Source organism: Euphorbia lathyris, chromosome 4 (genome assembly GCF_963576675.1).
Source record: "Euphorbia lathyris chromosome 4, ddEupLath1.1, whole genome shotgun sequence".
Taxonomy (NCBI): domain Eukaryota; kingdom Viridiplantae; phylum Streptophyta; class Magnoliopsida; order Malpighiales; family Euphorbiaceae; genus Euphorbia; species Euphorbia lathyris.
Window position 1 is genome coordinate 13,342,546 of NC_088913.1, and position 14,987 is coordinate 13,357,532.

At 35.2% G+C, this 14,987-nt stretch overlaps 1 protein-coding gene across 2 annotated transcripts; it reads left to right on the plus strand.

Annotated features, from left to right (window-relative positions):
- The first annotated feature begins 6,110 nt into the window (after positions 1-6,110).
- LOC136226572 (F-box/kelch-repeat protein At3g06240-like) lies at positions 6,111-9,105 on the plus strand. 2 transcript variants are annotated; one of them, XM_066015138.1, is made up of 4 exons: positions 6,111-6,241; positions 6,774-8,079; positions 8,155-8,367; positions 8,463-9,105. In XM_066015138.1, the coding sequence occupies exons 2-3, from the start codon at positions 6,776-6,778 to the stop codon at positions 8,327-8,329; spliced, it is 1,479 nt and encodes a 492-aa protein (XP_065871210.1). In that variant the 5' UTR covers positions 6,111-6,241; positions 6,774-6,775; the 3' UTR covers positions 8,330-8,367; positions 8,463-9,105. The 2 variants fall into 2 exon arrangements, with proteins under 2 accessions (XP_065871210.1, XP_065871211.1); XM_066015139.1 differs by having other exon boundaries at positions 6,123-6,241; positions 6,769-8,079.
- Positions 9,106-14,987: the final 5,882 nt, after the last annotated feature.

A 14,987-nucleotide genomic window follows, 5' to 3' on the forward strand; every position in this document is an offset into this window, starting at 1 on the left:
ACACGAGGGGCGGTTAAAATCAATTCATTCGTTTTCCCCTCGAGTATTTTACATCTAGTGGCATCGAATATAACCTTTCTACCGATATTGCACAGCTGAGCTACGCTTAGTAGGTTATATTCAAGTCCTCTGACTAGGGACTCTGACTCAATAGTAGGATTGCCGCCAATGGTTCCTGACCCTACTATCTTACCCTTTTTGTTGTCTCCAAAACTTACGCTTCCTCCTCGTTTAAGCTCAAGTGTGATGAACTGAGTTTCATCACCCGTCATATGCCTCGAGCATGCGCTGTCAATGTACCACAACTTTGAATTCTCCGCACACCTCAGGCCGACCTTCAATATAACTAGTTATCTTTAGGTACCCAAGTCTTTTTGGGTCCTCGTTTGTTAGGCACAGCAGGTGATACATCATATTTCATTTTATGACGGCACACGTTGGTGGTGTGGCCAGTCTTACCACAGAAGTCACAATGGACCTTCCTTTGTGGACGCCTTATTGGCGGGTCAGCACCATTGTGCTGAGCATGCCAACACACCTTGGTAGTGTGGCCTTTCTTCCCACAAAAGTCACATTGGACATTTCGTTGGGGAGTCCATTTCCGCTGACTAGTACCTAAGTACTCAGTGTAATGATGGACATTTTTCTGATTCGGAACCTTTAGCTGGTTCTGAATAGATGTGATGTCTTTCCTCAGCTTCTTAGAGTATGATTTGACCTCAGTGACATAACTATGCATGATCTTAAGATTTTCATCTTGCCTAGTATTGTCCTGGAGAAGATGACGAAGGTCACTGAGTTTGGCCTCCTCAATCTCATCACATCGCCTGCTGAGTGCTCGCACTTTCTTGTTACACTTTTTGATAAGTGTGTAAAGATCACTCAGGGCATTAATCATTTCATTTCTGAGCGAAGGTAGAGTTGTTACCTCAGTTGGTTGTTCCTCATTGTCAGATACACATAATGAGTCAGCTTGCTCAGAAGGACAGGGGTCAGCAGACTCATCTGCCATGAAACAAATGTTTGCAGACTCAGTGGCTTCATCTCCTGATGAGGATGATTCATCGCTATCGCTCCATGTGGACACCATTGCTTTTCTCCCACTTTTCTTGTCCTTCTTCAGGGTAGGACAGCTTGACTTGATATGGCCAGTTTGATGAAATTCAAAGCATGTGATAGGCTTTAAGCTTTCCTTCTTGTATTTGCTGTCGCTTGACTCAGCTTTGTATTTGTCATATTTCTTGAATGGCTTTCTGCTGTACTTGTCATTCTTGCGGAACAGCTTCTTCATCTTTCTTGTGAACATGGCCATTTCTTCATCATCAGATGAGTCACCATCAGTGGAGTCAGCTTTCATGACAAGAGACTTTTGCTTCTTGTCCTCAGCTTTTTCTTTCACCTCAAAGTTCTTCATCGATATCTCATGGGTCAGCAGAGATTCGATGAGCTCATCATACTTGTAGGTGGTTAGGTCTTGGGCTTCCTCAACGGTTGTCTTCTTCGCTTGCCAGCTTTGGGGAAGACTCCTCAGTATTTTCTTCACTTGCTCTTCCTCAGTGAAGTTCTTGCCGAGCCTCTTGAGTTCGTTAATAATGTTGGTGAACCTTGAGTTCATGTCAGAAATTCCTTCACCATCATTCATCTCAAACAACTCGTATAGCCTCATGTGTTGGTTCACCTTGGATTCCTTGACCTTACTGGTTCCTTCATAGGTGACCTCCAGCTTCTTCCATATCTCCTGTGCTGACTCGCAACCTGAGATTTTATTGTACTCTGCAGCATCTAACGCACAGTGAAGCATGTTTATAGCAGCATCATGATTTTGCAGTTTCTTGAGGTCATCCTCTGACCACTTAGCCTCAGCTTTGACAGACGTTTGTCCGTCAACAGTTTCAACAGGAACAAACGGGCCTTGGACTATGGAAAGCCATGCACTCATGTTTGTTGCCTGAATGAAGTTTTTCATTCTGTTCTTCCAAAAGGTATAGTTAGACCCGAAGAACAGAGGAGGCCTAGTAATGGACAGTCCCTCAGGAAGAATCTGAGTTGTCTAATTTTCTGGGCGGAAACGAGCGCTGTTCTCAGCCATTGTGGGGATTAGCTTAAGATAGTTATATCTTGTTCAGTGAGCTGTTAAGCTCTGATACCACTTGTTGGTCCCGTATAACGTGACAATATTAGTTCCAATGGGGGGTTAGGAACTATTTAAAAATTTTCACGTATGGCTGACTGTTAATTTTAACTTAGACTTTCTCGAAGTCTTTTAGCACGGTGAAACTGAGTAAGTTTTAGATACAAGCTTAGTCAACAGGTGACTAAGTCTGAATCTATCCTTGAGTCAGGAGATAGCACTTGAGTCTATTCCTGAACTCAGCTTCTCAGTTCACTCAACTCAGCTTATGTTCTTTTTAGCGTTTAACTAGGCAATGTTATAGCAAGCAATAATTTAAGGAGATAAGGGTTAGAAAGATATTACTCAGCAGACGTATCCTGGTTCGGCCTCTCCGCCTACGTCCAGTCCCCGAAATTCCTTCCGAGCTTTTCAGAATCCTCTACTGAGCTCTTATAAGGTAGAGCACAAACCTTTTACAATAGAAAGCTGAGTATACAAGAGTACCTTCCTATATTCCTCTACTCACTCCTATTTCTACCGCTGAGTACTATGACCGAGTACTCAGCTTCTCCTTTCTATACTTCTAGAAATGATAAGTGTTTGTTTGTCCTAAACAACAATTGCTAAGACACTTTAGATGATTTAGATCACTCTAGACTTTTACACAGGATTGGAATTGGTGTAAGATTTGCTTTGCTTTTCTCACAGAACTTCGAATATCAATTTGGTCAGCGTTTTGACTTGATTGAAGATCTGCATCGAATGAAGCGTTTGAGTGGCCTATTTATAGTGACACTTGATGCACCGGTAATTTCGAATTTCGAAATAACCGTTGGAGGAAAACTGCTTCCTGTCGCTTTCACTTAGTACGTGCTCAGCGTCCTCGGCCAATCAAATTCTTGTATCTTTTGTCTTCGGCAGTGCTCAGCAGCTTTCCGTCAGACAAGACAGAATGTCTCCACATTTATGGTAAAGTCTTCCAGACAGCTTTCTGCGTCTTCTGAACTTTACCCAAAGTAGAAATACTTTGTCTTCAAGTTTATTCAGGTCAGCCGCTGACCTGACTTTCTTGTCGCTCAACTCAGCAGCTTCGTCTTGAAGCTTTTGGTCGAAGGCTTCTCGATCCTTCTCATTGCTGGGCTTGCGTTTTACTCAGTACAAGCTGCGTTTTGATCTTGGGCCGTGAGGCTTTCATCCGTTGACTTGGGCTTGACTTTCTCTTGTGGGCCTTTAGGCCTTACAACTTAATGTCTTATAGATTTAGAGAATCAACATTGAACAAATACATTAGTATGAATAAATCAAAGCATTTAAACTTAATGTGTTATAATATTTTTATCATGGAGATTTAATTCTTGTTAAATAATTTTGTCAAATCAAAATCATGTGGAAAAGTGTTTCAACAGTTAGCTGATTACCTTTTTGTTTAGCTGATTGTTAAAAGTTGTTTGTGTAAAATGATAAATAAGGATATAGTAAAGTTTTTATTTGGGGTTAGGGATTAGTAAACAGAGGTAAAAATTTCGTTCAAAAGAGATTGAGCAGTAAACTAATTGAAAAAACTTCTAAAATGAGGCTTTTCAAAATTAGTTTTTTTGGACTTAATAAGGTTTTTCAAAACTCTTTCTATCAAATACCACTAATAGAGGTTTGACTAGTCAAAACATCTAAAGTGGATCAAAACTCTAATTTTATCCCAAAAAACTCTTTAACAAACAGGATCAAAATATGGGTTGGAGTTATTTAGGAGTAAATTACAATCATGGCCTTCAATTTTGACCTTAATTTATCAGGGCTTTTAAACTTTAAGGGGTTTTGGTTCGCGCAAAGATAACATACATGAATTCAGAAAGGGAAATAAGGACGAGAAAGGAAATGAGTAATTCTGAATTTTCTATGTGTTTGTTTCAATTCCGGAAAGAAAGTGATATACCACATATTCAAAAGACGAGAATCAACTAAAATTATGAATTTTCCTTAACAACAATTTTTTATATTTACATATTTTAAAGGCTCTAGACCTCTACTTTTTACACTATTTTCTACAAAATAAAGTACTTAGCCCTATTGTTAGATTAAAGTACAAAATAAAAACCATATGGTTTGAGATTTTTACAGATGTAGTTCTGTTGTTTAAAAAGTTTTAAACAAATATATGTGGGTTGTGTAGTTTGCAAACTGAAACATTTTGCTAAAAATTATCATTATGACTATTTAGCCAAAATGGAGTGATTTATGAAAATTAAAAAGTCTGATTTTGCAAAATTACCTCATATGTAATTGCCGATTTCACAAAATAACTAAACTACAAGTTATTTTTTATTGAAAAATTTACTCACATATCCTTAAACTATAGACTAATGTTTGCAAATTTTTAACTATGTGATTGTGTTTGCAAATCAAAAAACCGTAATGTTTTTTGTTTTTATAGTTTACTCTTAGTGTTAATAGAGAAGTTTAGAAATAAATTTTGGACGGCTCCTATTGTACTATTCTTGTTGAGAGGCGATAGTTCAAAAAATGGACAATGTGTTACATTGTTGTCGGTTTTTTATTCCATTTTAGAGCACGTTTGTTTTACCTGCTGTTTGCTGTTTGCTGTTTGCGGTTACAGTTTGTTGTTGCTGTTTGCTGTTGCTGCTACGGTTTGCTGTTGGAAAAAAACTACTTTTCCAAAAAGCAGAGATTCTCTGCTTTACAAAGGCTGCTTTTCGGGTGTAAAAGGCAAACAGCAGATCACTAACCAAACACTTAATGCTGCCTTTTAGATGTAAAAGGCAAATAGAAGGTCACTAACCAAACACCTAAAACTCTCATTTTGAAGTGAAAATGCAAAAAGGAGTATGAAAAGGAGCAACCAAACACCCCTTTAGTTGACTACATTCTTGATTCTTAATTTCAATATATGATTACTATTAAATTTAGATAGAAGATAATAATAATTTATATACATAATTTTTAACAATTGAGATTTAAATAATTATTGTAATTAAAATTATAGTTAGAATTAGAGATCCAAATCATATGACCTAATTGAAATATATTGTAAATAGAAGACCTCCTTAAATCAGAGGCCCGAAGCAGCGGTTTAGGCCGACTCCCCTGAAACCGGCTCGAATTAAAAATAATTACTCCAATCATTAAAATTAAAATACAGAGAACTAGACAAAACTGAAACAAAATTAATAAAATAAAACAAAATGCATTTAGGTTGGATTCACAAAATTTGGCTTTTATTATTATTAGGGTAAGGTAATAAAATAGGCCTATAATTTTTGGAGAAGTATTAATTTAGGTTTTAATAACGGAACGTGACATCAATAATATTAATCCGCTAAATTATGATTTCTCTCTCCAAGTACAATTGACAGAACTTAAAGAAGTAATATGACGTGTCACATTCCGTTATCAAAGCCTAAATTAGTACTTTTTTTAAATGTGGAGTTATAATTTCTCAAAAACTATATGTCTATTTTGGTACCTTATCCCTTATTATTATTATTATTATTATTATTATTAGACATAATACGCATTTTGCTCTCCAAACTAAGGCTTCAAAGTCAATTGGGACCCCAAACTATTAAAATCATCAATCAGGTCTCTGAACTAAGCAAAAATCACGAGTTGAGACCCCATTCTAAACAAATCATCAATTGAGGTGTCATCGAAAATCATTTGGTTGAACAGTTGCAGACCCTCTTCCTCAAACTCATTTTGAACCAACACAAAGATTATTACAATCTATATCAAATAGTCACAATTTTTTATTTTAGGATAGTATAGAGACTCAATTGATAATTTTTGCTTAGTTAAGGGACCTGATTGATGATTTTGATAGTTTAGAGTCCTAATTGACTTTGAAGCTTTAGTTTGGGTACCCAAATGAATGTAATGCCTTATTATTATTATTATTATTATTATTATTATTATTATTATTATTATTATTATTATTATTATTATACAGTTTGTTTAGTTTTGTACGGTCTTCACTTCAGTAAGGTATTCTATTTTGATACATTCACTCACTACCTATTTCGTAACATTTTGAGCTTCTTACGCCATGAATATTCTCTCGTCTTCTTTTCTGCCATCATAACTTGTTTCCGATCGTTTCTTCACCAATTTCAGGTATTTCTTTGTCTCTTTCTATTTCTGTAGTTCGATATGGTTCTTTTACCTGTTTTTAAAGGTCATGGTTAAGAGTTGAGTCGAGCTAGGGTTTCCATCAATTTGGAGCTTTTATGATCATCGTAAACTAGGGTTTTGCTCTTTGCTACTTGAGGAACTCATATTTTATTGGGATAAGTATCAATTTTAATTCAATTTTATTGAGGAACTAGGATTATAATAACTTAGTTATTGGGGAAGATATCAAAACAACCCAATCTTAATTCAATTTTATCTCGGTGGTATCTTAAGAGCAATATTCCCCAAAATTGATCCCCATTCTCTTTCTCAATGCTAGTATAAGAAAAGAATTGCAAAAGAAAATGCAGAATTTGATTTTTCTTTGTAGGAGTGTGAAAATGGGTTGTCTATATGTTCCACGATAAAGGCGTAATTATTTTCTTATACCCAATTTGCAACCTTGAAATTAAAGCATTTTAGTTCTCTATTTCATTACTTTCCACTATTTATTGATAAATTTTTGACAGAGCAGTGATGAAAAGGAAAAAGATTTCAAAAGCTTGTGGCAAAAAACGTAGAAATGAAGAAGATGAGGCTGGCCAAGTAGAGATCCAATATTCAGGTTGTTCAATTACGAATTTACCTATCCACCTCCTTGCAGCTATTCTTTTTAGACTGTCGATTAAGGAGATAATGGTTTGCAAATGCATATGCAAATCTTTGTATACTACAATTTCAAATCCTGAATTTGCTCAATCTGAGGTCTGTGCAATTGCTCGAACCGTGAATTATTCACACGTGTCAAGAATACTTTATCCCCTTGAGCTAGAGCAGGATGAACAGTTCATGGACACGGTTTCAAGTCAGCAATGCCATGACTATTCTGAAATTTCCCTGGTTAGTATGAAATTTGACACCAAGTTAAAGATTCCAGTGCGCAACTTCCCGTTGGTTTTAACGGATAGCATCGATGACAATGAAGAAATAACATTGAAGGTGAATGCTCACCGTTATAAGGTAGTGAATTCGTGTAATGGATTTCTTTGCCTGTCTGAACCATTGGATAATAAGCCTGTTGTTGTGTGTAATCCAGTTACTGGTGAGTTTATTAATCTTCCGCAAGTCATTGACGGTAAAAATGTTGATGGTTACGATGATGGTATTGATTGTGGTTTTGGTTTTAATCCAAAGACCAATCACTACAAAGTGGTAAGGATTTTTGCACATGACACTATCTGTAGGCTGGCTCAGATACATATTCTTGGTACTGGATCATGGAAAATTATCAAATCTGCTCCCCATCCGGGCTATAAGTTAGCATTTCCTACTTATTTGAATGGTGTAGTTCATTGGTTTGGTCTTCTTGGTGAGAAAATGAGCCTTATTGTTTCATTTGATTGTGAGAAAGAATGTTTCCTACCATTTTCATCACCTCCATTAAGAGAGGACAACAAGGTCGATGTTGGCATGGGAGTTCTAGGAGGATGTCTTTGCGTTTGTGACTCTTCGAATCAATCACTGATTTGTGTTTGGGTGATGAAGAAGTATGGTGTTGAAAAATCTTGGACTAAAGTTTTCGAAATCAACATGTGTTGTTGTGATATATTGCTTTATGGATTATATCAACCGATAAAATACATGAATAATGGAGCACTTTTGATGTTTAATTATCCGAGAAGTGATCTAATTTATTATGACCCGAGAAAACCTGTATTGAAGCTCTTTGGGGTTTACCACACTGAATCAAGCATTGAGATAATTGCTCATACTCCAAGCTTCATTTCACTTAAGGATGTTCTTGCAGGATGTAACGTGGAGGTGCTTAATGTCAATTCAAGGTACCTGCTAACCAAACTGTTTCTGTATAGAAGTAAATTGTTTGTGCTTTACTCATTGAATTATTTGAACTACAGGTGTGCTAGGTTGAAACTAAAGGGCGAACTTAGAGCCATTTCCTTATATGAGAAGACGATTGAATCTAATTCTGAATATGATCCTTATGAGCTTCAGTATTGTTACTTACCTACTGGATTCGAAGCATACTGGTGGGGTAACTATGAGTATTGCTATTCAAAAGTTTGGATGTAACCATAAATATATTTCTGCCTCAGGAATTACATTTGAAGGTAGCATTTTGTTTTTGTTTAGTAAGATTTACTTTGTTGATTATTAGATATGGAGCGAGCTTCTTGTTTTTAATTTGTGACGCTTTGTTTTGTAGGCGAAAAAATAGTGTTACCTATTAGGATAAGGTTCAAATATGCACATAATTTTTTGGGGAAATGCAATTATATCCTAATGTAAAAAATTATAAAATTGTGTCCTCAATGTTTTCAACCTCGAGCAATTTGTATGGGTTTACTTCTGTTACATGCTCCTAGATCTCTCTAGGTTGAAAACGATGATAAAATTTTACTATTTTCTACATTAGGAATAAATATGCATTTTTCCAAATTGTGTCTTCTGAGATGAATTTTGTGATCTCGCATATCTTCCGATCGGGGAACAGAGCGGCTGATCTACTTGCTAACTATGGTCGCACATATCTTGCTGAGCGTTGGTGGGACTCTACCCTGGATTTCTGTCGTAGCTTGGTTAGTGATAACAAATGTGGCTGGGTATCTTACCGGTTTAGTTAGTTTCTGGCCTGTAACTCTTTTTCATTCTTTCTGTAATTTTTGCTTTTCTATCTTAATAAAATTGGGTCGGGGTTTATCTAGGTTCGTAGATGGTGCCGACCTAGTTGGGATGTCCTACTTCCTAGACACCCCACCCGGCTCTTAATATAAAAAAAGGGCAGCTTTAGACATAATTTTATTATTATAATTTGAGAGGTTCATGATAAAATAAAAAGATTGAATTCACTTTTACTTATGTCTTCGTAAAAAATTATGAATTTTTATTTTTATATATTATTCGGTTATTTATTTAGTGATAAGGTATTCAATAGTGTTGACATGATCATGAGTTAGCGTTAGATATGACTCTTATCAAAATTTTAGGGTGGAGATTAATACCATGATTTAGATTAAGGTGATTATTTAGTCAATTATTCAATGACAACACTACCTGTTAGTATTATCTTTATTAAAATCTGACGGTAGAGATTAAAAATAATTATAAAGTTTAGATCTAACGGTGAGAGGTCAAATTTTGGTCATTCAAAGTCCATATGAATATGAGTAGCTGAAGCTGAAGTAGCTACTTTCGAAGTAACAGAAAGAAAAGCAACGACCGGAGTGGGAGAGTCGGAGTCGGAAAGAAGATTCCTGCCATCACCTAACCATAGTTCCAGTGGTAAGCGAACCCGGGGTAAACTTCAGTGGGTAGAGAAGGCGATCTACTAGTTTCAAGTTTGTTTCTGAGACATGAGATGGGGCTTAGGATCAAGATCTGATTCCATATCTTCTATTTACCAAACCAAACCCGAATGCTACAGCTTCATGCCAAATAGATTCTAACATAGAAAATACCACTGGAATTTCATGAAATATGGGATGTCTCTATAATAGATTCTAACATAGGCAATGTTGGATAATCATAGGCAATCTTGAAAAAGGCATATTTGAACCCTTGAATAATTTAATTGCTATTGAATAAGATTCTGTCTTTAAAAAATAGATACAATAAGTTCTTGATTAATTATTGTTAAACAAGTCTTTGATATAAAAATTCAACATATTAAGCTCCTCTTATATATCCTCTTAGGCAATCCGGTTATATGTGTGTTTCAAACTCCATTTAACACAAACGAATTTGCCAAGATATAATTGTTTTAACTCGTTAATTGACAAATAGATTACTACACCAGATAATTTCTTAACATTTTACTTTGGAGCAACAATGATATTATGACAGTTTTACGTACTGTAAATAAGGTTTGAATTATTCACATATCTGATATGTCAAATAGGAGTTTAATATGTTAAAAAATTATTATTTGACTTAATAGATCCATTTAAAAAGGTTTAATATGTTAAAAAGAATAATTGGTTCTTTATATTGACAAGTGATACATTTATAAGGTCCGACGAGGCTTGGGAACAAAGAGTATAAAGCATATGATAAAAGGGAAAGAAGAAAATAATGGGGAACTGAAAATATAACCTATCAAGCACAATCTTGCTATATATATCCGTAATACGGATAAGCTGAAAATATTTGTTTCTTTGATGTTTTAGTCTATTATGGAATTAAATTTTCTAAGGGATCCTTTAAGGAAATTATTTTCAATCTGTTAATGAAAGGTCATGAAGTATCATTCCGCACTGAATGAATGATACAACAAACCGTTTGAATCATATAAAGAAATGATTTTAACATCTATTCAATTATAGAGCTTATAAATTATTTCTTAAGTAATGAGATTACAAAAGTAAAATAAAAATAAAAATAATAAAAATAAACATTTACAGAGCATATACTCAGTTTGAATCATAATTAAAAAAAATCTCATAATAAATAATTAAAGAGTATCTACACCAGATCAAAGGCAAGAAATTCTTATGTCCATTTTTCCTATCTCTTTACATATTTCCTATTCAGTTTTTGGCATGTGTCTTAATTAGTTTTAAAAAGGTTACTGAATTTCAATTTGTTTCAATAGTTTTTGAACTTTCCTTTTTATTTCAATAAAAGTCATTTCGACAACTTCAGACATAAAAGAAAATCACCTTATATTGGAAATAATAAGCGTTTAAGTATGACTTGATAGCTACATGACAACAACAAAAAAAAAAGTTAATAAGTTTGTTATTTACTATTAATTCATGAACTACTTGAAATGATAACATGTCAGCTAAAAATAAACTTTTATTTTAATTATCACGTGTCATACATGTATAGTTGCCACATGAGTGTAATGTTATGTAAAAAATAGCTCTTTTACAGGTAGTTACCAATATTATATTGATTGAAAACCAATTGAAGTTAAAATATGGAGAGGGGTGTACTGTGCTAAAGGCTATTGACTAATATTTTCATACAAATTCAGTGAAATAACATTTTATAATTAATTCATTTCTATCTGTGAAAAAATATATAATATATAATTAAGCAATACATCAAATATCAATAAAGACATAAATGATGGAGAAAGTAGCAATAGTCCAGAAAAACAAAAGTAGAATACTTTAGAAAAATAAAATAAAGGAACATCAATCATTCTTTTTCTCATAGAACTCCTCCAACTAGTCATCTCCAATTTGTTCTTCTTCATAAACGAACAAAAAATCCTCTGGAAATGCGATGCTCTCTCCTTCTTCAATGTTAATATTTTGATTCAGATTCCAATTACATGGCGAAGAGAATGAAGAGTCAGGGGTGAAGTACGATGTGCTTGACGAGTCATCCATATCAGTATTTTCCATGGTTAATGGTGGTAATTGTTCTGAATGGTATTTATCCCACGAAAGAATTGAATCCATACTAGTTTGATCAAGGGATAAGGAAGAATCTGGCGTATATGAATTATTATCATTGATCTCTATAAATCCATAATAATCTAAACTTTCAGACAGACTTTCGTAGTTGTTCATTAATAGATCATCAAGGCCTGCACTTTTCTCATCATCAACGTAATCCAATTTTTTGACAGAAAAATGAGATGGAATTTGTGTATAGTAATCAATTAACTGATTATATTTCCATTTGAAAGAAAGTTGAACCGGATTATAAACTTCGTTGTCTTCTTCATCCCATATTATTTGTTGTTCAAATTTTCCTACCCATTGCTCCATATTTAGCTGCAAATAATGTTATAAGTAAATGATTATGTATTAATTTTAATTATTTTAATGTTTATAAAAACAGACAAATTTTATGAATATTTAAAATTAAGAAAACCAAAACCCAGCATTAATTAATGAAACAGCATAAGCATAAGCAGAAGCAGAAGTTGAAGTTGGACCAAGATATTCAATTTTATTAAAGAGAGATTATATATGGTAATAAGTAGAAAAAACAAAGGATCGAAATCATAATAGTTTTACTCCACCAAATTTAATTAATTAGAAATTGTAGGCTCAAAAGACGATTAACCATGCTGTTTTCAATTTAATTAAAATTTATTTCAATTGGTTCGGATAATTCATTAATTTATTTTAACATTAATTAATTTTCGGTCCGGTCAGAGCCGCTAAAAGTCACATGTATCTAAGACGGATTAGAAATTTATAAAATAGCACGAAACCACGAAAAAAATAGACCGAACCTAGTCAAATTTATAAATATGAAATTTTTTTTAAAACAAACTGATATGCAATTGGTGCAGAATAAGGACAAAATATATGTGTTTTATAATAATGTGTGAAATTGCTCTTGGCTGAGGTAAAATTGCATTATTTTAGACGTTAGCTAGGAATAAAATTACTTCTATGAATGTTAAGGGTATTTTTCATCTTATCCCTAATATTTATTACTGTATATTCTAAAAATTAACATAAACTAATTAAATATTCTAGAACCTAGAAATTTCTACATTATTCTCCTATGCTATAAATGAGAGAATTCTACATTCTTAAAAAATAAATTTAAGGATGAAAATTATACTAGCTTTACCTTAAAAATACTTGTGAGTGAGGTGCTATGTTTCTTGTGCGTTTTCCTTTCTGTCTTCTGCGTTTTCGTTTCTTACTTTTTTTCTCTCTCTCTATTTATATAAAAAGGTAAGTAAATCCTAATTGTTTAAGGTTTTAGTTTCCTACTTCTAATTGTACATATATTTATTTCCTAATTGGATTATAAATTCTTTATATCTATCGGTTGCTTACTCGACTATTTAAAATCTATTTACTTACCATTTTTGGTTTCCTGTTTGGATTAGAAATTCTTTTTATTTTTTTAATTTTTAACAGTTTTCGTACTCCTTATTATCTATTTTTTTGTTAAATAATATAGATTAAATATTTAAATAATTAATGGTAACAATTAAAACTTTAAAATAAATAGGATTAAGATGCAAAAATACCCTTAACGTTTTGGGTTAGAAGAAATTTTACTCTTAACATCTAAATGGTGCAATTTTAACCCTAATTTTAGTAGCAGAAGCAATTTTACCCCTATTTAGATCAATTTTAGACACTATTATAAAACACAGATATCAAGAGCAATTTTACCTCTATTTGGATCAATTTCAGACACTATTATAAAACACAGATTAATAACTTGCTGGATCCGATTTGATGATCTCCGCCGTAGTTACCTGCAAAACAGAACCGGAGACAGGATCTCCGGGAAAACTCTCCGACGATCAAGTCAGTTTTTGTAGGAGGGTTGGTAAATTGACAATAGTATTGTGGGAAAAATGTGAAATGTACCTTTCCCCCTTTGGCCTTAGGGCTTTTTATAAGTGTTCTTAAGTAACCGCCGAGGGCGGTTACCCCTTCCAGGCCATGTGCCGAGGGCGGTTACTCCTTTTTAGGTCATGCCCCCTCTCGTGGCTTTCGTGGCAACAAACGTGGTATCGTTTGTCCTGAGTGGGAGTTTTAGTGCTCTATTTAGGAATTCGGGGCAGTTACTCACTTCACCCGCTTCCTCTATTCGGGTCCCATCCCATCTTAGACCATGGCTCTAAGTATGGGCTGGGCCCGTGTAATGAATTCGGCCCGGTTTGGCTTCGCGGGTCATCACATGCCTCCCCCTTAGTTTGGCAAGAGCCCTTTAGGGTCTTTTTTATAGGAGACTCTTCGTTTTTGTCTGGATTTTCAAAATTCAAAAATTGTGACTTTCCCTTTCCCGTCGTTTCTTTTCCGGCATCCACCTTTTGCGTCGTTTCTCTTCCGGCATCAATCTTTTTGCGTCCGTTCTTCTCTGTGTCGTCTTTCATATGTAAGTGTTCCTTTCCAGAATTTGTACCTCGCTCGATTCTTTGCTTCTGTTCATTTTCCTTCATCAATATGTCGAACCCTGACCTCGACTTCGCACCATTCGACGAAAATTACGTCCGCGAGGTCTCCCATGAGGTCGAGCAGATGGTTGATGAAGCTTCAACCAGCTCTCCTGGGTCTGATTCTCATCCCGCCGACTTCCTCCACCTGGCGAATACAACCGATGAGGGCCTAGGTTTTGACCCTAAAAAGTTGATTCCGCCACCTGTCCCAACCCCCCGTTTATTACCGAAGAAGGACAGGTCGGGAAGTCTAGTTTGTCAAGAGACAATTGACGATTTGCGGGAGCAGTATCCTTGGCTCCAAGGCCTCGAAACCCTTATTCCCGGGGAGGATAAAGGACTGGGCGAATACCCAAAGGGGTATTTCACCATTTTCGTCGCCCAGATCATCTGCGGCTTCACGTATCCGCTGGCGGATGAGGTTGCCTCCGTCCTTGGCGGTTGCGGAATCGCACCCGGTCAGTTGCATCCCAATGGATGGGCCGATTTAACTCTGGACAAATTTCTGGCGGATTGTCTGGAGGTTCCCTTCTCGCTCAAAATTTTCTCCAAGCTTCATCATTTCAAAAGTTCGGCGGGGTATTTTACTTTCATCCGTCAGAGCGGTTACTATGGTTTTGACGAGAAGCTGAACAAAATCCACGAGTGGGACCGATCTTATTTCTTCATCAAGTTTCACGAAGGGAATCCGAACTTCCTTCGCCGTTGGGGCCGACCAAATGTAAAGAGTTTGAACTTCGGTTACCCCAGCGAGGAAGAATCCGCTGTGATCAAGTTTTTGAAGGGTACTCCTCCCTTTGTATGGACATATGATCAGGCTTTCCACATGCTAAGGAGCCGAGTGGCGATTGTCTATCG

Coding starts and splice junctions, on each gene's coding strand:
- LOC136226572 (XM_066015138.1), top strand. CDS start 6,776: ATGAAAAGGAAAAAGATTTCAAAAGCTTGTGGCAAAAAACGTAGAAAT. Junction 8,080..8,154: donor GTGCTTAATGTCAATTCAAG/GTACCTGCTAAC, acceptor TTTGAACTACAG/GTGTGCTAGGTTGAAACTAA.